Source organism: Salmo salar, chromosome ssa09 (assembly GCF_905237065.1).
Source record: "Salmo salar chromosome ssa09, Ssal_v3.1, whole genome shotgun sequence".
NCBI lineage: Eukaryota > Metazoa > Chordata > Actinopteri > Salmoniformes > Salmonidae > Salmo > Salmo salar.
The window spans coordinates 81,249,864-81,275,786 of NC_059450.1; the positions used below are offsets into that span (position 1 = coordinate 81,249,864).

General features: G+C 45.7%; 1 protein-coding gene across 1 annotated transcript in view; it reads left to right on the plus strand.

The window, feature by feature from the left end:
• fgfrl1a (fibroblast growth factor receptor like 1a) overlaps nt 1–25,923 on the plus strand; it is a 91,498-nt gene that overhangs the window by 31,278 nt on the left and 34,297 nt on the right. Inside the window, exon 4 of the mRNA XM_014212756.2 lies at nt 14,698–14,970. Within this exon, the coding sequence (XP_014068231.1) occupies nt 14,698–14,970 (273 nt within the window). The remainder of the gene's footprint in view (nt 1–14,697; nt 14,971–25,923) is intronic.

Genomic DNA, 25,923 nt, shown 5'->3' on the forward strand with positions numbered 1-25,923 from the left:
CGAGGCCGAGAAAGAGAGAGTGTTACTGGAAGGAATGATACTTTTGTTGGCCTTACTTGGAATTCTGGCCTTCACTTTCTTTCCTTTCATTAGTAGGCATTCCAGACATGCATGTTGACTCTCTCCGTACCTTAAGCCAGTATGTTGACTCCCTCCGTACCTTAAGCCAGCATGTTGACTCCCTCTGTAGCTTAAGCCAGTATTTTGACTCCCTCTATACCTTAAGCCAGTATGTTGGCTCCCTTCGTACCTTAAGCCAGTATGTTGGCTCCCTTCGTACCTTAAGCCAGTATTTTGACTCCCTCTATACCTTAAGCCAGTATGTTGGCTCCCTCTATACCTTAAGCCAGTATGTTGGCTCCCTTCGTACCTTAAGCCAGTATGTTGGCTCCCTCCGTACCTTTAGCCAGTTTACTGTAAAAGGGAATAAAGATAAATGGGATTATGCGGCTGGAAGAGAGAGCCATAGAGATGAGGGATATAGAAACAGGCTACCTCTTTAAGCTACACTATATATATATAACAAAAAAAGTATGTGGACAATCCTTCAAATTTGTGGATTTGGCTATTTCAACCACACGTGTTGCTGACAGGTGTATAAAATTGAGCACAGCCATGCAATCTCCATAGACAAATGTTGACAGTAGAATTGCCTTACTGAAGAGCTCAGTGACTTTCAACGTTGCACGGTCATAGGATGCTACCTTTCCAACAAGTCCGTTTGTCAAATTTCTGCCCTGCTAGAGCTGACCCGGTCAACTGTAAGTGCTGTTATTATGAAGTAGAAACGTCTAGGAGAAAAAACGGCTCAGCCAGGAAGTGGTAGGCCACACAAGCTCAGAGAATGGGACTGCCGAGTGCTGTCCTCAGTTGCAAAACTCACTACCGAGTTCAAACTGCCTCTGGAATCAACGTCAGCACAAGAACTGTTCGTCGGGAACTTCATGAAATGGGTTTCCATAGCCGAGCAGCCGCACACAAGCCTAAGATCACCATGCGCAATGCCAAGCATCGGCTGGATTGATGTAAAGTAAGCTGCCATTGGATTCTGGAGCAGTGGAAACCGGTTCTCTGGAGTGATGAATCACGCTTCACCATCTGACAGTCTGACTGACTAATCTGGGTTTGGCGGATGCCAGGAGAACTCTACCTGCCCGAATGCATAGTGCCAACTGTAAAGTTTGGTGGAGGAGGAATAGTGGCCTAGGGCTGTTTTTCATGGTTCCGGCTAGGCCCCTTAGTTCCAGTGAAGGGAAACCTTAATGCTACAGCATACAATGACATTCTAGACGATTCTGTTCTTCCAACTTTGTGGCAACAGTTTGGGGAAGGCCCTTTCCTGTTTCAGCATGACAATGCCCCTGTGCACAAAGCGAGGTCCATAAAGAAATAGTTTGTCAAGATCGGTATGGAGTAACTTGACTGGCCTGGAAAGAGCCCTGAACTCAACCCCATCAAACTCCTTTGGGATGAATTGGAATGCAGACTGCGAGCCAGGCCTAATCACCCAACATCAGTGCCCAACCTCACTAATGCTCTTGTGGCTGTATGGAAGCAAGTGCCCGCAGCATCGTTCCAACATCTAGTGGAAAGCCTTCCCAGAAGAGTGGAGGCTGTTATAGCAGCAAAAGGGGGACCAACTCCATATTAAACATTTTGGGATGAGACGTTCGACGAGCCGGCCATTTAGTGTACTTTAGATCCCCCAAGTGGAGCCAGCGGCAGCAGCATAGGGTACGGCATTTAGGTTTAAATGGACAAAACAGATTGTGTTTTAAAAGGTCCAGCCTGCAATTTCATTTCCCCACAATTCCCTATCATCCCCTCACACAACTCTCTCTCTCTCTCTCTCTCTCTCTCTCTCTCTCTCTCTCTCTCTCTCTCTCTCTTTCTCTCTCTCGCTCTCTCTCTGTGATGTATACACACAAAGCAATCACACTGACAGATAATCTCATGAAAAATATGTTTTTTGGTAGTTTCTGTTTAATTCCCCCGGAGAGAGGTTAAACGGTATGTGGACTCGACTCCCTCTATACCTTAAACAGTATGTTGAATCCCTCTATACTTTAACCCAGTATGTTGACTCCCTCCTTACCTTAACCCTTGTGTTGACTTAAGAGTCAAAAATGACCCGCCACTATGTTTAACAGCAGAGAAATTTGATGATTTTTCCTAGAGTGACCCCAACATTAGAAAAAGTGAAACATCGCCTTTGTTCATATTTCCATGAAAGCTGTACACCACCAGGGTACAAAGATTGTCTTAGGGTCATTTTTGACCCGGCAGTTATAAAATCATTTACACACCACAACAATAAAAAACCACACACAACGCACGCACGCACGCACGCACGCACACACACACACACACACACACACACACACACACACACACACACTCACACAATAAGAAATGTATACTATGTGTGCTGCTGATTGAACACAAACAAAACTAAAACTTTCTTGTACATTTGCAGCATCTCCCCACGACCCCACACATGACTCAGATTCACAGACAAAATCAAAACAATTTCAGACAAAATAAACAAAATTTCAGACAAAATAAAAGTTTCTTGAAAGCATTGTTTACTAATGGGGAATGCAGTCAGAGGCTATAAAGGTGCTGCAGATGGTAGTTCCCCCAGTTCTCTCTTTGCTGAAGCCATGAATGAACGTTTCAGTGCCCAACAGGTCCAGGACGAACAAGAGAACAATGATTTAAAAGAGGAGGAGGTGTCTGAAGAAGGAGATGGGGAAGAATATAACCCAGAGCACGATGCATCATCTTCAGATGAAGAAGAAATCCCCCAAGCTGAAAGAGAGACATTTTTGTCAAAGAACAGCAAAATAACATGGTCCTTGTCACCATGTGACAACCAGGGCAGGATGGCAGCACAAAATGTCATAAGGATGACACCAGGGACCACAAGACATGCAGTTGCCCATGCCCAGGACATCACCTCAACATTCTACATGTTCATCACACCAGCCATTAAAAAAATAATCCTGGAGATGACAAATTTGGAGGGTTTCCATAAATATGGAGACAACTGGAAAAGGGTGGATGAGATTGACGGAAAAGGATTGATGAGATTGACCTGCGTGCCTACATAGGGCTGCTAATCTTAGCAGGTGTGTATAGGTCCCGAGGCGAGGCTACATGTAGTCTCTGGGATGCAGAGAGTGGAAGAGCGGTTTTCTGTGCCACGATGCCACTGGAAGTCTTTCACACTTTCTCAAGAATGCTAATATTTGATAACCGTGAGTCAAGACCTGCAAGACGTGTGAGAGGCAAACTAGCGGCCATAAGAGAGGTCTGGGAGAAGTGGGTGGAGTGTCTGCCATACCTCTTCAACCCTGGGCCTGAAGTAACAGTGGATGAGCAACTGTAATGTAAGTGATTTTCACTGTTCATTTTATTATGTATAGCTGTAATATCATTGATTTATGTGATTGTTTTCTGTGACACTGATACTAATTACTGATAGTAATCTCTTTGGTCAAAAGGTCGCTGTCCTTTCCGGCAATATATGCCCAGCAAGCCAGCAAAGTATGGCATCAAGATATGGGTGGCCTGTGACGCACAATCCAGCTACACTTGGAAGATGCAAGTCTACACAGGGAAGCCGACCAGTGGAGGCCCGGAGAAGAACCAGGGGATGCGGGTTGTGCTTGATGTGACAGATGGACTGAGGGGGTACAATGACACATGTGACAATTTCTTCACCTCTTATGAACTCAGCCAGCAGCTCCTGAAGAGGAAGATCACCATGGTTGGTACAGTTAGAAAGAACAAGCCCACCACCACTCTAGTTTCTTACATCCCAAAGAAGAACCAGAATGTGGTCCTCCTGAGCACACTGCACAAAACGGCTGAGATCAGTGATCGTGAGGACAGGAAGCCAGCCATCATCCTGGACTACAACCACAACAAAGGAGGCATGGACAACCTGGACAAGGTGATTGGAACTTACAGCTGCAGGAGGATGACTGCCCGCTGGCCCCTGGTCATCTTCCGTAACATCATTGATGTGTCCTCATACAATGCCTTTGTGATATGGAACAAGATCATCCCTACCTGGATGCCAATTCTGCCCCCCAAAGAAGGACTGTAAAACAAATACTATGTGCTGCACATTTGAGAAATACATCTGCAAAGTCCATGCACACACACTTGCATACTGTCCTACGTGCTAATTAGAGTTGATTTATGTTCTTCAAATTTTTGTTTTGTATCTATTCTTTTATTATTATTTATTGTTGTTGTTTATACACCTTGTGGGTGGGGGCTAGGGTTGCAAAGGGTCGGAAACTTTTCGGTAAATTTCCGGAATTTTTCCCATGGGAAGTTAAGCCCGGGAATTTGGGGAATTTTGCTTAAATTCATAAATTTTTGGGGCAAATAACAGTGAACCTTTGTGTGGGATAAACATAAGGCAATTCTAGGTCTTGTGGCTTATTATGGTTAAACTATCCCCAATTCAATGGAATTGTAACCCTCTCCATGCACAGTGCATTCTTCCATCACATGTGCAGTGCTCTCTTCCATCACATGTACAGCTGATTCTCAAGATCTTGCACACTAATGAGATGTTATTGAGCCCACATCACTACACTGTCTGAGCCAAGGACTACATGCTTTCTGGTAAGTTTGATTACAATACTGGGTGGGGTGAATATATTTTCTATGACATACATTATTTTTTGTTAACTAGTAAATAGTAGACTACAGCAAAGTGTGTTTAAATCATTTCTATCTTAACAATTTCTGCTAGTTAGTTTTTGCTACCATGTGGGTTTTAGCTTGCTTGAGCCTGCTAACTGAGTGTTAATTCACCTGCTTCCATAGATGTTTCATTTTAAAACATTTATCTTACAAATGAGTTGTTTAATCCAACTGCTTAACTATTTATTTGTACATGAAATTGTATTTGTTTGTTTTTTACTAATTTGTTTCTAATCATTACAGGAAAATGCCATGGGCACTATCTGATGTGTGGAGACATTTCACTGCAGCTAATGTAGAAGGAAAAGCTGTGTACATTTGCAAATACTGTGCCAAATCATATATGAAGAATGCAACAAAGATGCAGAATCATCTGGCCAAGTGCATAAAGTTCCCTCAGCGCTCACAACAAGCAACCTCTGACAAAAGTCCCTCTACTTCTATTCGAGGTGAAAATTATGAATCAGATAGCAACAGCTCATGGTCATCCTTTTTTGAATCAATGGAGGAACGTAGTCAGAGAAATGCTGATGAATGTCTTGCTCAAGCTGTGTATGCAACTGGTTCACCTCTGATGCTCACAGGCAATGTGTATTGGAAGAGATTTCTGAATGTTCTTTGCCCAGCATACACCCCTCCAACCAGACATGCTTTATCTACTCATTTGCTGGATGCAGAGTACAACAGAGGTCAAGTGAAGGTCAAGAAAATCATAGAGAAAGCAGACTGTATTGCAATCATCTCGAATGGTCGAATGTTCGTGGGCAAGGAATAATTAACTACATCATCTGCACCCCTCAACCAGTATTCTACAAGAGCACAGACACAAGGGACAACAGACAAACAGGTCACTACATTGCAGATGAGCTGAAAGCAGTCATTAATGACCTTGGACCACAGAAGGTATTTGCACTGGTGACAGACAATGCTGCGAACATGAAGGCTACTTGGTCTAAAGTGGAGGAGTCCTACCCTCACATCACACCCATTGGCTGTGCTGCTCATGCATTGAATCTGCTCCTCAAGGACATCATGGCACTGAAAACAATGGATACACTCTACAAGAGAGCCAAGGAAATGGTTTGGTATGTGAAGGGTCATCAAGTTATAGCAGCAATGTACCTCACCAAGCAAAGTGAGAAGAATAAGAGCACCACATTGAGGCTGCCCAGCAACACCCGTTGGGGTGGTGTTGTCATCATGTTTGACAGTCTCCTGGAGGGGAAGGAGTCTCTCCAAGAAGTGGCCATATCACAGTCTGCCGATATGGACAGCCCCATCAAGAGGATCCTCCTGGATGATGTATTTTGGGAGAGAGTGGTAAGCAGCCTGAAACTCCTGAAACCTATAGCAGTAGCCATTGCACGTATTGAGGGAGACAATGCCATCCTGCCTGATGTTAAGACTCTGCTTGCAGATGTAAGAGAAGAAATCCGTACTGCCCTGCCCACTTCATTGTTGCTCCAAGCAGAGGAAACTGCAGTTCTGAAATACATCAAAAAGCGTGAAGACTTCTGCCTGAAGCCCATACACGCCGCAGCGTACATGTTGGACCCCAGGTATGCTGGCAAGAGCATCCTGTCTGGTGCAGAGATCAACAAGGCCTATGGTGTCATCACTACCATGTCTCGCCACCTTGGCCTGGATGAGGGCAAGGTTCTTGGCAGTCTGGCGAAGTACACTTCCAAGCAAGGGTTTTGGGATGGAGATGCAATATGGCAGTCGTGCCAACTTATCTCATCAGCCACCTGGTGTTAGGGACTTTGTGAATCTGAGGCTCTTTCCCCTGTTGCCTCCATCATCCTCCAAATCCCACCAACATCAGCCGTCCTCAGAGCGCAACTGGTCCTTGTTTGGGAACACACACACCAAAGCACGCAACAGGCTGACCAATACAAGGATTTAAAAATGTATGTCCATCCGGGCAAATTTGAGGCTTTGTGAGCCTGACTACGAGCCATCCTCAACAAGGTTGGAAAGTGACACTGAAGATGAGGCCTCAGAGTCTGATGTTCAAGAGTTGGACACTGAGGAGGTCCAGGGAGAAGACATGGAAGCCTGAGAGGAAGAAAACCTACGCTTTAGTTTCTGGACTATCGTTTTACAGATGTATGTTGAAAACATTTTTGGGCGATGCGATGGATCATTGGGGATCATTCAGTATTCCATTTCTTTTGTTGTTCAGTGAAATCATCCCATGTGAAGAGTCAACTCATTTAATTCAAGTTCAGTTCGTAACAACATTTTTAAATTTGTATTTCTATTGGAAGGATTTAATCATTTGCATTTATGTCAACTTATAAGGTAAAAGGTTTATGTTTCTGTCTCCATATGATATGGTAAATATATCCAATGCAAAAAACATCTACATTTAAATGGTATTAATATTAATTTGCACATATGTCCGTTAATTCCCATATATTCTCATTAATTCCCATATATTCCTGTTAATTCCCACGGAAAGTTTGCACTTCCTGAATATTCCCCAAATGTGCAACCATAGTGGGGGCAATGGTTAAAAAAATGGGAGAAGACTAGTATATTGTAGTTGAATTCCTCATTGTACAATATATAAGAATATATCACTATGTTGCCAAAAAAGTTGAAGACTGTTATTGTTTCCATTCAATAAAATGCATTCAAAACTACTTTCTGCACATTTATGCTACTTTCATAGGCTATACAAGTGCTATCTCTTCCTAAAAAAAATTATGTTTACACCTACGTATGCAGTACCTTTAGCAATAATAATAATAGACGTGTAATATAGAAAATAATTATGACGTGTTGTAATAAAAATAAAAACGAGTGGGTTGACTCCCTCCGTACTTTAAGCCAGTATGTTGACTCCCTCTATAACTTAAGCCAGTATGTTGACTCCCTCCGTACTTTAAGCCAGTATGTGGACTCCCTCCGTACTTTAAGCCAGTATGTTGACACCTTCTATAACTTAAGCCAGTATGTGGACTCCCTCCGTACTTTAAGCCAGTATGTTGACACCTTCTATAACTTAAGCCAGTATGTTGACTCCCTCCGTACTTTGAGCCAGTATGTTGACTCCCTCTGCAATTAAAAAAAAAACAAATTCACCTTTATTTAACCAGGTAGGCTAGTTGAGAACAAGTTCTCATTTGCAACTGCGACCTGGCCAAGATAAAGCATAGCAGTTCGACACATACAACAACACAGAGTTACACATGGAATAAAAAAACATACAATCAATAATACCGTAGAAAAATCTATATACAGCATGTGCAAATGAGGTAGGATAAGAGAGGTAAGACAATAAATAGGTCATGGTGGCAAATTACAATATAGCAATTAAACACTGGAATGGTAGGATGTGCAGAAGATGAATGTGCGAGTTGAGATACTGGGGTGCAAAGGAGCAAGATAAATAAATAAATACAGTGTGGTGATGAGGTAGATTGGATGGGCTATTTACAGATGAGCTATTTACAGGTGCAGTGATCTGTGAGCTGCTCTGACAGCTGGTGCTTAAAGCTAGTGAGGGAGGTAAGAGTCTCCAGCTTCAGAGATTTTTGCAGTTCATTCCAGTCATTGGCAGCAGAGAACTGGAAGGAGAGGCGGCCAAAGGAAGAATTGGCTTTTGGGGTGACCAGTGAGATATACCTGCTGGAGCGCGTGCTACGGGTGGGTGCTGCTATGGTGACCAGTGAGCTGAGATAAGGCTGGGCTTTACCTAGCAGAGACTTGTAGATGACCTGGAGCCAGTGGGTTTGGCGACGAGTATGAAGCGAGGGCCAGCCAACGAGATCATACAGGTCGCAGTGGTGGGTAGTATATGGGGCTTTGGTGACAAAACGGATGGCACTGTGATAGACTGCATCCAATTTGTTGAGTCGAGTGTTGGAGGCTATTTTGTAAATGACATCGCCGAAGTTGAGGATCGGTAGGATGGTCAGTTTTACAAGGGTATGTTTGTCAGCATGAGTGAAGGATGCTTTGTTGCGAAATAGGAAGCCGATTCTAGATTTAATTTTGGATTGGAGATGTTTAATGTGAGTCTGGAAGGAGAGTTTACAGTCTAACCAAACACCTAGGTATTTGTATGTTACAATGCCTCCTAGTAGGAGGGGGGTGCAGGAATCAGGAGCAGGAGAGCAAGGAAGTTCCAGTGGCACAAAACGTTTATTATGGTAGTCCCGAACTCAATAACAACATGAGGGAAAAACACGCATAAAACGAAGTCGCCACACACAGGGAAACTAACTACACACGGAGGAGAAACCTCCACTCCTAAACAAAGTCTCGAAAAATGGTAACACTACCGAATAAAACGAAAACCCCGTGGTGCAGACACGCATCCCTAATGTGAAACACATACAAACAATCCCGCACAAAGACTAGCATGCAGCGCGGCGTAAAATAAACCCACCGAAATCAACTAAATGAACACAGGTGTGAAAAAACAGACAGGCACAAACGAAAAGGAAAAATGGATCAGTGGCAGCTAGTAGGCCAGCGACGACGACCGCCGAGCACCGCCCGAACAGGGAGAGGAGCCACCTTCGGTGGAAGTCGTGACATTGTAGTTGTCCACATATTCTAAGTCAGAACCGTCCAGAGTAGTGATGCTGGACGGGCGGGCAGGTGCAGGCAGCGATCGGGTGAAGAGCATGCATTTAAGAGCAGTTGGAGGCCACGGAAGGAGAGTTGTATGGCATTGAAGCTAGTCTGGAGGTTAGTTAACACAGTGTCCAACGAAGGGCCAGAGGTATACAGAATGGTGTCTACGCAGCGAGAGCAACATCATTGATGTATACAGAGAAGAGAGTCGGCCCGAGAATTGAACCCTGTGGCACCCCCATAGAGACTGCTAGAGGTCCGGACAACAGGCCCTCTGATTTGACATACTGAACTCTATCGGAGAAGTAGTTTGAGTCTGCCAATAAGAATGTTGTGATTGACAGAGTCGAAAGCCTTAGCCAGGTCGATGAATACGGCTGCACAGTAATGTCTCTTATCGATGGCGGTTATGATATTGTTTAGGACCTTGAGCGTAGCTGAGGTGCACCCATGACCAGCTCTGAAACCAGATTGTATAGCGGAGAAGGTACGGTGAGATTCGAAATGGTCGGTAATCTGTTTGTTAACTTGGCTTTCAAAGACCTTAGAAAGGCAGGGTAGGATAGATATAGTTCTGTAGCACTTTGGGTCTAGTGTGTCTCCCCCTTTGAAGAGGGGGATGACCGCGGCAGTTTTCCAATCTATGGGAATCTCAGACGATACGAAAGAGAGGTTGAATAGGCTAGTAATAGGGGTTGCAATAATTTCGGCAGATACTTTTAGAAAGAGAGGGTCCAGATTGTCTAGCCCGGCTGATTTGTAGGGGTCCAGATTTTGCAGCTCTTTCAGAACATCAGCTATCTAGATTTGGGTGTAGGAGAAGTGGGGGAGGTTTGGGCGAGTTGCTGTGGGGAGCGCTGGGCTGTTGACCGGGGTAGGGGTAGCCAGGTGGAAAGCATGGCCAGCCGTAGAAAAATGCTTATTGAAATTCTCAATTATTGTGGATTTATCGGTAGTGACAGTGTTTCCTAGCCTCAGTGCAGTGGGTAGCTGGGAGGAGGTGCTCTTATTCTCCATGGACTTTATAGTGTCCAAGAACATTTTTGAGTTTGTACTGCAGGATGCAACTTTCTGTTTGAAAAAGCTAGCCTTAGCTTTCTTAACTGCCTGTGTATATTAGTTCCTAACTTCCCTAAAAAGTTGCATATCACGGGGGCTATTCGATGCTAATGCAGAACGCCACAGGATGTTTTTGTGCTGGTCAAGGGCAGACAGGTCTGGAGTGAACCAAGGGCTATATCTATTCCTACTTCTACATTTTTCTATGGAGCATGCTTATTTAAGATGGAACTTAAGCCAGTGTGTTGACTCCCTCCGTACCTTAAGCCAGTATGTTGACTCCCTCTATACCTTAAGCCACTATGTTGTCTCCCTCTATACCTTAAGCCAGTATGTTGACTCCTTCCGTACCTTAAGCCAGTTTGCTGTAAAAGGGAATAAAGAGAAATGGGATTATGCGGCTTGAGGAGAAATTCATAGAGATGAGGGATATCGAAACAGGCTACCTCTTTAAGCTACATTATATATAACAAAAAAAGTATGTGGACAATCCTTCAAATTAGTAGATTCGGCTATTTCAACCACACGTGTTGCTGACACGTGTATAAAATTGAGCACACAGCCATGCAATCTCCATAGACAAATGTTAGCAGTAGAATTGCCTTACTGAAGAGCTCAGTGACTTTCAACGTGGTACGGTCATAAGATGCTACCTTTCCAACAAGTCAGTTTGTCATATTGCTGCCCCGGACTACCGTAAGTGCTGTAATTATGAAGTGGAAATGTCTAGGAACAACATCGGCTCAGCCATGATGTGGTATGCCACACAAGCTCACAGAATGGGACTGCCGAGTGCTGAAGCGCTCTGGAAGCAACGTCCGCACAAGAACTGTTCATCAAGAATTTCATGAAATGGGTTTCCATAGCCGAGCAGCCGCACACAAGCCTAAGATCACCATGCACAATGCCAAGTGTTGGCTGGAGTCGTGTAAAGCTCACCGCCATTGGACTCTGGAGCAGTGGAAACATGTTCTCTGGAGTGATGAGTAACGCTTCACCATCTGACAGTCTGACTGACTATTCTGGGTTTGGCGGATGCCAGGAGAACGCTACCTGCCCCAATGCATAGTGCCTACTGTAAAGTTTGGTGGAGGAGGAATAATGGTCTCGTTATAGCATCGTTCCAACATCTAGTGGAAAGCCTTCCCAGAAGAGTGGAGGCTGTTATAGCAGCAAAAGGGGGACCAACTCCATATTAATGCCCATGATTTTGGGATGAGACGTTCGACGAGCCGGCCATTTAGTGTACTTTAGATCCCCCAAGTGGAGCCAGCGGCAGCAGCATAGGGTAAGGCATTTAGGTTTAAATGGACAAAACAGATTGTGTTTTAAAAGGTCCAGCCTGCAATTTCCTCTCCCCACAATTCCCTCTGCTCTCCTCACACAACTCTCTCCCTTTCCCTCTCGCTCGCTCGCTCTCTCTCTGATGCACACACACGCACACACACACACACACGCACACACACACACACACACACACACACACACACACACACACACACACACACACACACACACACACACACACACACACACATTCATAAACATTTACGCACACACACAAAGCAACAGTGACCTGCATTCACACTGACAGATAATCTCATGAAAAAGACAGTTTTTTTGGGTCGTTTCTGTTTAATTCCCCCAGAGAGAGGTTAAACAGTATTTGACTCCAGGCCAGTCGTCCCTCCAACGTGAAGGAAAGCTCCTCAGAGAGGTGTCTGTTGTATGTTCAATTCATCACTCTAGCCAAAAGAGAAGGGCAGAGGAGTGAAAAGCAGGTTAACTGGTGAAAGTGTGTGGGGGGTGCAGTCTTGTGTCGTGCTCCTGTGATCTCTGGGAGGTGCGGTGGTGTGGTGCGGTTCTGTTGGACCCCAGAGCCTTTTGGTGTGAGGAGCAGTTATGGGACCTGAATCCTGGGCTTTCTCTCAAACAGAAGGCACAGAGCAGTACAGCTGTAAATCAACACGAAGAGAGAGAAGGAGAGGTAGAGAGAGAGCGGGGTTTTAGGTCTACAGGCTTCCAGAGAGAATGAGATTCCAATCTGTGAGAAAGTCTGACCAGGAAGGATTTACTAGAGGTTTCTGCTCCTGATGAGAAAATCTGACCAGGAAAGATTTACTAGAGGTTTCTGCTCCTGATGAGAAAATCTGACCAGGAAGGATTTACTAGAGGTTTCTGCTCCTGATGAGAAAGTCTGACCAGGAAGGTTTTACTAGAGGTTTCTGCTCCTGATGAGAAAGTCTGACCAGGAAGGATTTACTAGAGGTTTCTGCTCCTGATGAGAAAGTCTGACCAGGAAGGATTTACTAGAGGTTTCTGCTCCTGATGAGAAAGTCTGACCAGGAAGGATTTACTAGAGGTTTCTGCTCCTGATGAGAAAATCTGACCAGGAAGGTTTTACTAGAGGTTTCTGCTCCTGATGAGTCAACCAGTAACAGTGAAGTGGGAGGATGAAGATGAGTCCAGTGAATTCCTCACTGTGACTAATTTATTTTTCACATTTTCAACCTCCATCCATTTAAATGGTGGTTCTCGCGTTCTCCTGTGAAAAGAGTGATGTGCCACCGTCTTGGTATGACTGCCCCTCTACATCTTCCCCATTGGGTACAGATGTCTATTCCACGTTGGTTTAATGTAATTTCATTAAAATGTGGAAACAACGTTGATTCAACCAGTGGGTCCATACTGCTCTCTAGAATTATACACCATGATTCCCATCTCTGTAAAATGATTGGCTAAAACAGATTAGAGGATGAATGGACATGATAGAAAGATGTGACAGTCAAAGCTGAACAGCCATTGTTTGAGTGAGAACAGCAAAACTTTTCAACTACAAGCCAAAAATGCTTCTCTAACGACCCACCAAATAAAATTCATGCCAACCTCTGAACTGCTGTGTATCTATGTTTCTCTTCACAGGCTCCATCGAACTACATTTCATGCAAGTCATATTAATCAAATCTGGAATTAGCTTTACGCTAACGGGCATTAGCATGACTCACAACATGGTGGAGGGAAGGATTTCTGTCTGGTGTTACTTAGGTGGGCCCCTTAGTTTTAACCCTGTAATAATGACTAACCAAGGAGCACATTGTAGTGATACTGACACACACACAAACACACACACACACACACACACACACACACACACACACACACACACACACACACACACACACACACACACACAAATAGTAGTAAGACCAGCACACAAACAACCCAGTGAATCTGTCCAGCCACAGCCCGGTAGCTGAAGAATAAGGAGGGAGATGTGGCCAGCTGACAAGCGACGGTGGTTACCATTTCCCACAGACGTAAAAAGTGAAACTATCACACTGCCTGCAGACTAGACTGCCTCCAGACTGCTTCCAGGGAGTGTGCCATGTACTGTAGTGTGTGGGCTGGAGAAGCTAGCACTAAAGTCTCGCTCAACACATCACTGCACACCACTACGGATGGCTAACACTAAACACATGAAGCACTAGTTGTACTGTAGTCAAAAATTTAGCATTTTTAGCATTTTTCCTCACACATATCACTTTGGCAATTGGAAGGGCTGACTTTGTACAAGGGGTAGAAGATGTGCAAGTTACAAGGCAGTAATGACGTGTTGACTTCTGGTGCCCAGGGACTGAACCCAGTGGAAATGTGATGTGATTTATTCAGAAAGACTGTTCTAGACGTGCTGCTCACAGGGGACTGTTCTAGACGTGCTGCTCACAGGGGACTGTTCTAGACGTGCTGCTCACAGGGGACTGTTCTAGACGTGCTGCTCACAGGGGACTGTTCTAGACGTGCTGCTCACAGGGGACTGTTCTAGACGTGCTGCTCGCAGGGGACTGTTCTAGACGTGCTGCTCACAGGGGACTGTTCTAGACTGCTGGGCTCCACATCCGAACTTGTATTTAAGAGGAGAGGATGGAGATGGAACAGAAGACCACAGATCCTTTCTGTGTTTTATTTCTCTGTCTGCCTTTCTCCCGCTCTCCTACGCATTTTATTCTCTCTTCCCTCGTTAAATCACCCCCTCAAATTCCCCCTCTCCACTCTACCTTTTATTTAATCTTAATATCTCCTCACAGACATTGTTTTTCTAATTCTCAGATCAGAGCACACCAGCTTCTGTTTAAGGTTGATGTAAGGTTGATCTCAGTTCAGATTATAGTCAGTACCAGGCTCAGCATTGTTCTGTTCTGTATGTCAGCCCATATTTACCTGAAGTAGCAAACATTGTAGCTGCATATTACTGATTGATTCAGTTGTCTGTAATCTACTGTAGGTCCCATTATAACACTGTTACGTCTTCCTCTCTTGTCCCAGGCCCTCCCCACGTGGCAGAGAAGATCGCCCACCGGCAGACGGTGCGGATCGGGCGCACCATGAAGCTGCAGTGCCCCGTGGAGGGCGACCCTCCACCCCTCATCATGTGGGCAAAGGATGGCCGCAACATCCACAGTGGCTGGATGCGCTTCCGGGTGCTGCGGCAGGCACTGCGCATCAAAGAGGTGGAGGCCGAAGACGCAGGCACCTTCATCTGCAAGGCCACCAATGGCTTCGGCAGCGTCAACATCAACTACACCCTCATCGTCATCGGTGAGTCTCCTCCCCCCCTCCCATCCACCTTGCCGGGTCCCAGATCTGTTTACTGTCTTGGGGTGTGACAATGACCAAGACAGCACGAACAGACCTGAAACCAAGCTATCCACTACTACACATTCAGTACAGTATCTCCTCCTCTACCTCGACGGGAGCCAAGTGGATCTAATATGTTTTATGATTTCACACTACCACTGGTTGGCTGGTTAGTGGTTCTCCTCATATCATTCTTATCAGTGGAATGGCTCCTCATCCTCACAGCCAGCAACATTCATTCATGTTGTTAGAGAATCACCACCACCACCGTGACGCCAGGCCAGAAACCAGTGAACTTGGACAATAAGACACAGAAATAATAACCCTACTACTCTCCTCCTTGGTTCTCTGTGACCCCAACCACCCCCGAGCCCTGTCTATAAGTGGTGCCTGCCTGTGTTCAGGTGTGATGGTTATAAGCCATGTCATGTCTGAGGCTGTCTGCCTAATGAATCAGGGCCTAATTTGGCAGGGTGTCCTGGGGAGAGACGGACGCTGGGATGGAGGGGGGTCATCCATCCATGGGCTGGTCTTGTGATTGCCCTCCCTCCTTCCAAACCCCAACTATTTAAGGACATGAACCCTCATGCCACGGATGAGTGTGTGTGTGTTTGTGTGAGAGAGAGAGAGAGCTTTTCCTATTCAGATTGTTTTGGTTGAACGTGTGTGCTTGCATATGAGTGAGTTTGACTGTGTGTGACTTTGTGTGTTCGAGGCCAGTGTGGAGCGTGCTCATTCCCAATGCCAGGGTTTTATCTTGAGAGTTTGTTTTCTTTAGCTGGTCATTATTCATAGTCTGACTAGTGTCCTAACAACTCAGGGAAATGTTGGAATGAACATGCTGAGACAGATGTCTGTAGACACTTAACTGATATTGTAAAAAAGCCAAACTGGCAACAATTATTGCCGTCTTTGGAAACACAAACAAGTTCTCCATCAGTCTAAACAGAGCCGGTGTTTAAACAGCAGGAACTGGGCTTCAGCGTATGTGGCCCCTGGCTGCGTGGCCAGAATGGCTGCCATTGGGACAAAGGAAGGAGGGTAATTAACTCCACTGGTGGTAAATCAGACTCAAAAAGGAGGGAAGCCATTACCACTGACCCACCCTCAGCCTCATATTGGCTACATCCCAAATGGCACCCTATTCCCTATATAGTGCAAAAGTAGTGCACTATATATGGAATTAGGGTGCCTTTTGGGCTATGTTCACTACCACAGTACTAACGGACCCTCACATTGGCTCTGTTCACTACCACAGTACTAACGGACTCTCACATTGGCTCTGTTCACTACCACAGTAATAACGGACCCTCACATTGGCTCTGTTCACTACCACAGTACTAACGGACCCTCACATTGGCTCTGTTCACTACCACAGTAATAACGGACCCTCACATTGGCTCTGTTCACTACCACAGTAATAACGGACCCTCACATTGGCTCTGTTCACTACCACAGTACTAAGGGACCCTCACATTGGCTCTGTTCAGTAATAACGGACCCTCACATTGGCTCTGTTCACTACCACAGTAATAACGGACCCTCACATTGGCTCTGTTCACTACCACAGTACTAAGGGACCCTCACATTGGGTCTGTTCAGTAATTACGGACCCTCACATTGGGTCTGTTCACTACCACAGTAATAACGGACCCTCACATTGGCTCTGTTCACAACCACAGTACTAAGGGACCCTCACATTGGCTCTGTTCACTACCACAGTACTAAGGGACCCTCACATTGGGTCTGTTCAGTAATAACGGACCCTCACATTGGGTCTGTTCACTACCACAGTACTAAGGGACCCTCACATTGGGTCTGTTCAGTAATAACGGACCCTCACATTGGGTCTGTTCACTACCACAGTACTAACGGACCCTCACACTGGGTCTATTCAGTACTAACGCACCCTCACATTGGCTCTGTTCACTATAAATCAACCATAGTTGCTAACCACAGGAGGTTGGTGGCACCTTAATTGGGGAGAACAGGCTTGTGGTAATGACTGGAGCGAAATCAGTGGAATGGTACCAAAAACCTACTGGCCCGAATAGAATGTCTACTGGCCCGGACGTGGTATAGTTTCTAAATGCATTGGGGTCATGCAGGGCCTATAGGTTGGCATGCTTTCTCTCTATATGCAGCTATTAATGAGGCTTGATTTATATATTATAAATATAATATTTTTGCATATCCCAGCTCCCCTTAATCAACCTTTGGAGAGTGGGGTCACGGCCAGGGTCTACCATTATCAGGGTTAAGTGCCTTGGAGATTTTTCACCTTGTCGGCTTGTGGATTCGAACAAGTAACCTTTTGGTTACTGGCCCAATGCGCTAAGCGCTAGGCTACCTGCCGCCTCTTTTGTTTATTATGATGTATTAAAAACCTGTTTAATAGAATTTAGCAATACTCTATTCTTAATAATTGCATTGTATTAATTGCATTCATTATAGTTTCTAAAGTATGTCACATTGAGAATATTTTTTTTCCAGCTCAAAATAGGACACTGCACCTTTAAGAGAACTGTGGTTCCAAAAGAAATATCAAGCTGGCTACAGTAGGCTAGCCAAGACAGATGCTATCGTGTATTTTTGTAGCGTTTTTTTGTAGACTATCAACAGTAGCCAGTATATTGATAGTATGTTCACTATTGAAAGTTTACTTTTGTAAATCACTTTCCCTAAAATAAATAACACAGAGAGTAGATTGATGGATGCTTCTTTTTGCTCAGGACAGCTTGCTTGTGCTCTGTGAACGTGTCACCTTCTGGATTGGTCGAGAAGTTGTGACTTGTGGGAGCGTAGTGGTGCTTGAATAAACGACCAATCAGATCACTCAAATACAAATGGCACGACTGAAGAGAGAGAGAGTAAGAGAAAATCAAATTAGTTTTTATTTGTCACATGCGCCAAATACAACTGGTGTTGACTTTACCGTGAAATGATTGCTTACGACCCCTTCCCAACGATGCAGAGTAAAAAAATAAAAATAAATTGTAACACAAGAGGGAAGAGACAGTGAGAGAGAGAGAGAGAGAGAGAGAGTCTGAATGGAGAATAGGTCTGCCGTAGTTATTTGAAGCGTGGAGCGGGAGGCCGGGCTACAATGATGGCTGGCTGGGCCCCAGTGTTGGCTGGCTGGGCCTGTGAGGTGTGGAAAGAGGCAGCTGCCCAGATGACCTCAGCAGCAGCTGCTCCTCCTTCCCTCCCCCTGCCTGTACCAGGGTGCTCTGGGTGCCAGCCCGTGTTTGAAGCGCCGACACGGGCCTGGAGATGCCGTTTAGTCAGGTTTCTTAAACTTGTTCTTGTTTTATTTGTTGGCTTGCCTCCTCTCGCCTCCTAAACCAAGCCCGGACGGCATGTTGTTTACGTGGCACGAATAAGGAGCGTTCAAAGGGGGCCGCCAATTTGACTTCCATGTATGTTGCAGTCAGGGAACATACACGTTAACTAGGGCAGGGTCACATAATTGTGCAGATGCAGAATTAGACTTCAGTGCCTCCTGCCGTGTTGGCTTTGAAGGAGAGCGTCATGAATCGTGGATTTGACCCCAGAAGACGGTAGGTCATGTAATAGGAGCATTAAGCTATGAGATCCCCACTGAGGTCCACTTAGTATGGAAACAGGCAAGTGTATTTTCATTAGCCCGACCAGTCTGCTTGGTGAACTCTGAATCAAACATGGGAACATACATGAATCCATGCTTCTCTTGTGTGGTCCCAAAAATGATCTGGCGTGGTTGGAAAGGCAAGGTCTAATCCACACCGGGACTGAAATCGTTTTAAAATCTAACCCACACCAGAACTAAAGTCTAAACCACACCAGGACTAAATTCTAACCCACACCAGGACTAAAGTCTAACCCACACCAGGACTAAAGTCTAACCCACACCGGGACTAAAGTCTAACCCACACCGGGACTAAAGTCTAACCCACACCGGGACTAAAGTCTAACCCACACCGGGACTAAAAGAGCCTTGATGTTTTTTTCTGGAGTTTAACTCACTAAAGTATTGACACCTTTTTCCCATTAAGGCTTGTCTCTGGCTGCCTTGCCAACTGCTGCTTCACGGACCACATTTCATTTGTATAAATATTTCCACAGTTTTCGTTTTCCACTTTATTGTATTTGATTGCACAAAAGATTTACTGTTCGATCCGGTTACAGATGCCAGTCAAGAGAGTTACATGACGACACTTGTTCACAATTTTAGGGAAATTAAAAGATTCCTTTTGCATTTCTTTCTCGTTGCATATCTGTTACTACGTTGAAGATATCAGTGCACTGACCAATGGGATCCCGGGGAGCCAAAGCCTCACTGATTGTATGCAGGCGTCAGCCACTGGGATCCAGCAAGGCTCAGAGGTGAAGCAAGGCTGATTATAGACTTTTATGACTATAGGGCTCAAGTGTCTTTAGCTTGCTATTATGGCCCAGTATTCATTCAAATTTGGTATAAAATGTGATAAATTGCATTTGTATGAAGTGTATGTATTGTGCATGAATGGGGTATGGATTTATTATACAGAGTGAGCTGGTTGATGAACCACAGGAGCAGTCAGTCGCAGCAGAGTGTGTTGGCTTCAAATCACATTTTATTTGTCACATGCGGCAAATACAAGAGGTGTAGATCTTACAGTGAAATGCTTACTTACAAGCCCTTAACCAACAATGCAGTTTTAAGAAAAATAAGAGTTAAGAAAATATTTACAAAATAAAGTAAAGTAAAAAAAAATAAAAAGACAAAAAAATAAATTAACAATAACGAGGCTATATACAGTGGGTACCAGTACCGAGTTTATGTGCGGGGGTACAGGTTAGTCAAGGTAATTGAGGTAATATGTACATGTAGGTAGGGGTAAAGTGACTATGTATAGATAATGAACAGCGAGTAACAGCAGTGTATGAAAAAATAAAATAAAAAAGTGGGAGGGGGGGGTCAATGCAAGTAGTCCGGTTAGCCATTTGATTAGCTGTTCAGCAGTCTAATGGCTTGGAGGTAGAAGCTGTTAAGAAGCCTTTTGGTCCTAGACTTGGCGCTCTGGTACCGCTTGCCGTGTGGTAGCAGAGAGAACCGTCTATGACTAGGGTGGTTGGAGTCTTTGGCAATTTTTAGGTCCTTCCTCTGTATAGAGGTCCTGGATGGCAGGAAGCTTGGCCCCAGTGATGTGCTGGGTCGTACGCACTACCCTCTGTAGCACCTTGCGGTCGGAGTCTGAGCAGTTGCCATACCAGTCAATGATGCAACCAGTCAGGATGCTTTCGACGGTGCAGGTGCATATCTTTTTGAGGATCTTGGAACCCATGCCAAATCTTTTCAGTATCCTGAGGCGGGAAATGCGTTGTCGTGCCCTCTTCATGACTTTCTTGGTGTGTTTTGACCATGATAGTTTGTTGGTGATGTGGACACCAAGGAACTTGAAACTCTCGACCAACTCCAATACAGCCCTGTCGATGTGAATGGGGGCATGTTCGGCCCTTCCTTTCCTGTAGCCCACAATCATCTCCTTTTTCTTGCTCATTTTGAGAGAGAGGTTGTTGTCCTGACACCACACTGCCTGGTCTCAGATCTCCTCTCTCTAGGCTGTCTCATCATTGTCGGTGATCAGGTGTACCACCGTTTTGTTCTCAGCAAACTTAATGATGGTGTTGGAGTCGTGCTTGGCCACGCAGTCGTGAGTGAACAGGGAGTACAGGAGGGGACTAAGCACACACCCCTGGGTCCCCTGTGTTGAGGATCAGCGGGGGCCCCTCAGGATGGTTGTCCTTTTGGAAGGTTCTCCCATCTCCACAGAGGAACTCTGGAGCTCTGTAAGAGTGACCATCAGGTTCTTGGTCACCTCCCTGACCAAGGCCCTTCTCTCCTGATTGCTCAGTTTGGCCAGGCGGCCAGCTCTGTGAAGAGTCTTGGTGACTGCAGACATTTTTTGGTACCCTTCCCCAGATTTGTGCCTCAACATAATCCTGTCTCATAGCTCTATGGACAATTCCTTCGACTTCATGGCTTGGTTTTTGCTCTAACATGCACTGTCAACTGTGGGACCTTATATAGACAGGTGTGTACCTATCCAAATCATGTCCAATCAATTGAATTTACCACAGGTGGACTCCAATCAAATTGTAGAAACATCTCAAGGATGATCAATAGAAACAGGATGCACCTGAGGTCAATTTCGAGTCTCATATCAAAGGGTCTGAATACTTATGTAAAGAAGGTATTTCTGGTTTTTTTTGCAAACATTTCTCAAAACCTGTTTTCACTTCGTCATTATGGGGTATTGTGTGTTGATTGATGAGAAAAAAATAACTTTAAAACATTTAAGAATAAGTCTTTAACATAACAAAATGTGGAAAAAGTCAATGGGTCTGAATACTTTCCAAATGCACTGTATGATGCTCATTTCCGACCGTTGCATTTGGCTCAGTCTTTCAACCATTGTGTGACCACAGTTGGTCCGTCTTGAAATGAGTGGGAGGTTGTACATACTGTAATCTCCCCACCCCAGCAGCGTTATTTCAGCGTTATCCTGGTGTTGATAACTGACCAGTGATGAAAGGATTCTGTTGGAACCCTTCGTCCATCCAGCTGGTAGTCGTTGATATTGAATGTGTATATAGACGGGTTGGTTGTTTAGCAACAAAACCGATGCGTGCGCCACTATAGGGCAAAACAGACTGGGTTGGCTTCGATTGTTGACAACATGTAAACTATATTTAGTCTCAAATGTTTATTGAAAACATAAATACATACATTGTTACACTTGTTTGTTAGCTAGCAAGCAAATTGTTTCCCATATTAGCATTGACACGAAATCAGTCAAAACACCTCAAAACAAGACATGATATCAAGAAAAAGATTAAACTAGCTGAAACGAGTCCACTACGATTCCCCACATAGCAATTTCTTGCCATTGTTGGTAGCTACAGTATCTGCCCATCCAGAATCACAACTCAGACTTCTGCCCCATTCAAGCCTGTGCATCATTTTCGTGACGTTGTCAGCTAATCCATCTATTATGAAATATAACCCAACTTTATCATTTTTTAAATGCATTATGTATCTGTGCAATCAAGATAAAGCACTTTAAACAAGAACAAACAAAAAAGAAAAGGGACGCAAGGAACTAGGAAAAGGAGGCGCCAAGTGTTACCGCAAAAACATAAGTAAAGGCATCTCTGTTGATCCGTCAGTGTCACGTCCTGACCATAGAAAGCTTTTATTTTTCTATGGTAGAGTAGGTCAGGGCGTGACAGAGGGTTTTGTCTAGTTTATTTATGTCTATGTTGGTTCTAGTTTATTTTTTCTATGTTGGGGGGTTTGTCTAGTTTATGTATTTCTATGTGGGATTCTTGTTGTTGTATTTTTATGTTGTTGTTTTTTGGGATGATCTCCAATTAGAGGCAGATGGTCATCGTTGTCTCTAATTGGGGATCATATATAAGTTGTTGTTTCTTCCACTAGGAGTTGTGGGAGATTATTTTTGAGTAAGTGTATGTTGCACCTCTTCGTCACGGTTTGTTGTTTTGTTTATGAGTTTATTTGTATGTATTGCATAGTTTCACAGTTTAAATCAAATGTGGAACGGTACACACGCTGCGTTTTGGTCTCCTTCGTATGACAAACGTGACAGAATCTTCCACCACCAAAAGACCAAGCAGCGTGGTCAGGAGGACTGGACATGGGAGGACATCCTGCATGGCAAGGGATCCTGGACGTGGGAGGAGATCCAGGCCAGATGGGATCGCCTCCCATGGGAACAGGTGGAGGCAGCGAGAGAGGAATGGAGACGATACGAGGAACTAGCATGGCAATGACGGAAGCACGAGAGGCAATTTGGGGGTGCACATGGGTAGATTGGCAGAGTCAGGGTGGAGACCTGAGCCAACTCCCCGTGCTTACCGTGGGGATCAGGTGAACAGCCAGGCACCGTGTTATGCTGTGATGCGCACTATATCTCCAGTGCGCATTCATAGCCCAGTTCGTCCTGTGCCAGCGCCCCGCACTTGCCGGGCTAAAGTAAGCATCCAGCCAGGACGGGTTGTGCTAGCCTTACGCTCCAGACCTCCAGTGCGTCTCCATGGCCCAGTATATCCTGTGCCTGCTCTGCGCACCCGGCCTCCAGTGTGTCTCCCCAGTCCGGCGAGACCTTTTCGGCTCCACGTAAGAAGCCTCCAGTGATGATCCATGGTCCGAAGCCTCCAGTGATGATCCATGGCACGAAGCCTCCAGTGATGATCCATGGCCCGGAGCCTGTAGTGATTATCCATGGCATGAAGCCTCCAGTGATAATCCATGGCCCGGAGCCTCCAGTGATAATCCATGGCTAGAAGCCTGTAGGGATGATCCATGGCCTGGAGCCTGTAGGGATGATCCATGGCACGAAGCCTCCAGTGATAATCCATGGCCCGGAGCCTCCAGTGATGATCCATGGCACAAAGCCTCCAGTGGTGATCCATGGCGCGGAGCCTGCAGTGATGATCCATGGCACGTAGCCTGCAGCGACGGTCCCCAGTCCGGAAACTCCAGCGACGTCCCCCAGTCCGGAGCCTCCAGCGACGTCCCCCAGTCCGGAACCTCCTGAGACGGCCCCCAGTCCGGAACCTCCTGAGACGGCCCGCAGTCCGGAACCTCCTGAGATGGCCCGCAGTCCGGAACCTCCTGAGACGGCCCGCAGGCCGGAACCTCCTGAGACGGCCCGCAGTCCGGAACCTCCAGCGGCGGCCCGCAGTCCGGAACCTCCTGAGACGGCCCGCAGTCCGGAACCTCCTGAGACGGCCCGCAGTCCGGATCCTCCTGAGACGTCCCGCAGTCTGGAACCTCCTGAGACGGCCCGCAGTCCGGAACCTCCTGAGACGGCCCGCAGTCCGGAACCTCCAGCGACGGCCCGCAGTCCGGAACCTCCAGCGATGGCCCGCAGTCCGGAGTCTCCAGCGGCGGTCCGCAGTCCAGAGTCTCCAGTGGCGGTTCGCAGTCCAGAGTGTCCAGCGGCGGTCTGCAGTCCAGAGTCTCCCGCGGCGGTCCGCAGTCCGGAGTCTCCAGCGGCGGTCCGCAGTCCAGAGTCTCCAGTGGCGGTCCGCAGTCCAGAGTCTCCAGCGGCGGTCTGCAGTCCAGAGTCTCCCGCGGCGGTCCGCAGTCCAGAGCCTCCGGCGATGATCCACGGTCCGGTGACACGAAAGCAGAGGGATCAGCTGGCGGAGCGGGGGCTATGCGGGGGGGTACTTTCACGTCCTGACCATAGAAAGCTTTTATTTTTCTATGGTAGAGTAGGTTAGGGCGTGACAGAGGGTTTTGTCTAGTTTATTTATGTCTATGTTGGTTCTAGTTTCTTTTTTCTATGTTGGGGTTTTGTCTAGTTTATGTATTTCTATGTGGGGTTCTAGTTGTTGTATTTCTATGTTGTTGTTTTTTTGGGATGATCTCCAATTAGAGGCAGCTGGTCATCATTGTCTCTAATTGGGGATCATATTTAAGTTGTTGTTTCTCCCACTAGGAGTTGTGGGAGAATATTTTTGAGTAAGTGTATGTTGCACCTCTTCGTCACGGTTTGTTGTTTTGTTTATTCATTTATTTGTATGTATTGCATAGTTTCACAGTTTAAATAAAATGTGGAATGGTACACACGCTGCACTTTGGTTTCCTTTGTACGACAAACGTGACAGTCAGTGGCAGGCCGTGTCCTCCCTCCCTTTTTCTCCTCCCTCCCTCCCACCCGCTGCATCCCCTTCACTTACTCATATGTGAATGAATTTACTACTACTACTACACTGCAGGCTGCCATGATGACAGATTTATTTTTCCTCTTGCCACACGAGCATCCCAGTTTGTTTATTAATGCCTGCTGCCTCTGGCATCCAATTGTTTTGTCTGGGGGATTGTTCAGTTTTGAGGATTGGCCTCACGTAATAGGAGCACATGTTGATCTGGACTTCTATCACCAAGCTCAGAGTTTTCTAGCAGGCCTGGCTAAAGGGGGGCCTGAATGAAAGTTCCTCAACACTAGTAAAGGGGGTTCTGAGTGAAAGAGTTTGAGAACCACTGATGTAGAGGAACAAAGTGAGATGGAGAATGGCTTCAATGATGGGACCCACAGCTAGTACTGTACTCACAAAGCTACTCCTCATATTTATAAAGTTGTGTACTGCACCATCGTGAATGACACTACCGGATTTATTAGTGTGATGACAACACAAGCGTGACTAGAAAGGAGTGTTGGATAGAGATGTGTGTGTGTAGGGAGCTGGTTGAAAGTGACACAATGTGATTTATGGTGATTTTTGCAGCTTACTCTGGCGCTAGAAGCTCAGACTGAGCCAACATCTGGGACTGATCCTAGACCAGGAGGAATAGACAGGCAGATAGACTGATCCTGAACCAGGAGGGATAGACAGGCATACTGTATCTATTTCTCTATGCACTTGGTTCTCTTACCATTAACCCAGGGTTTCACTGTACTCTAAAGGTAATGGGAAAAATGTGTAGCTGTACCAACTCGTGTACAGTATGGTTCAGTAACCTGACTGTACTATTTATGATGGTTGACCTCACATGCTGCCAGTGGGATGGGGTGTAAACATACTGTACGGCTAGTGCAGAAGTGATCACCTCTACCAGCAGCAACATTTAGTTTTCCTTTTCAGGAGTTGAACAGGATAGGCTTCCTGGGTGTATGTCAGGGTGTCAATACAGGAACAAAGTTAACTCTGAAGGTCACATTTTGTGTCCAAATAGGGATGTGCCTGACTGATATCGGGGCATGTTTTTTACTAGTAACAGTAGTTAAAATAAACACTTTTTTCACTGGATCAGTCTGGTTAATCTGACCAGAATGTGACTGCTGCTGGTTAGAGTGCATGACTGCCTGGTGAGTTGTGTTTACACTGGTGATTGTTGGAGTGAGAGGTCAATGTCACTCT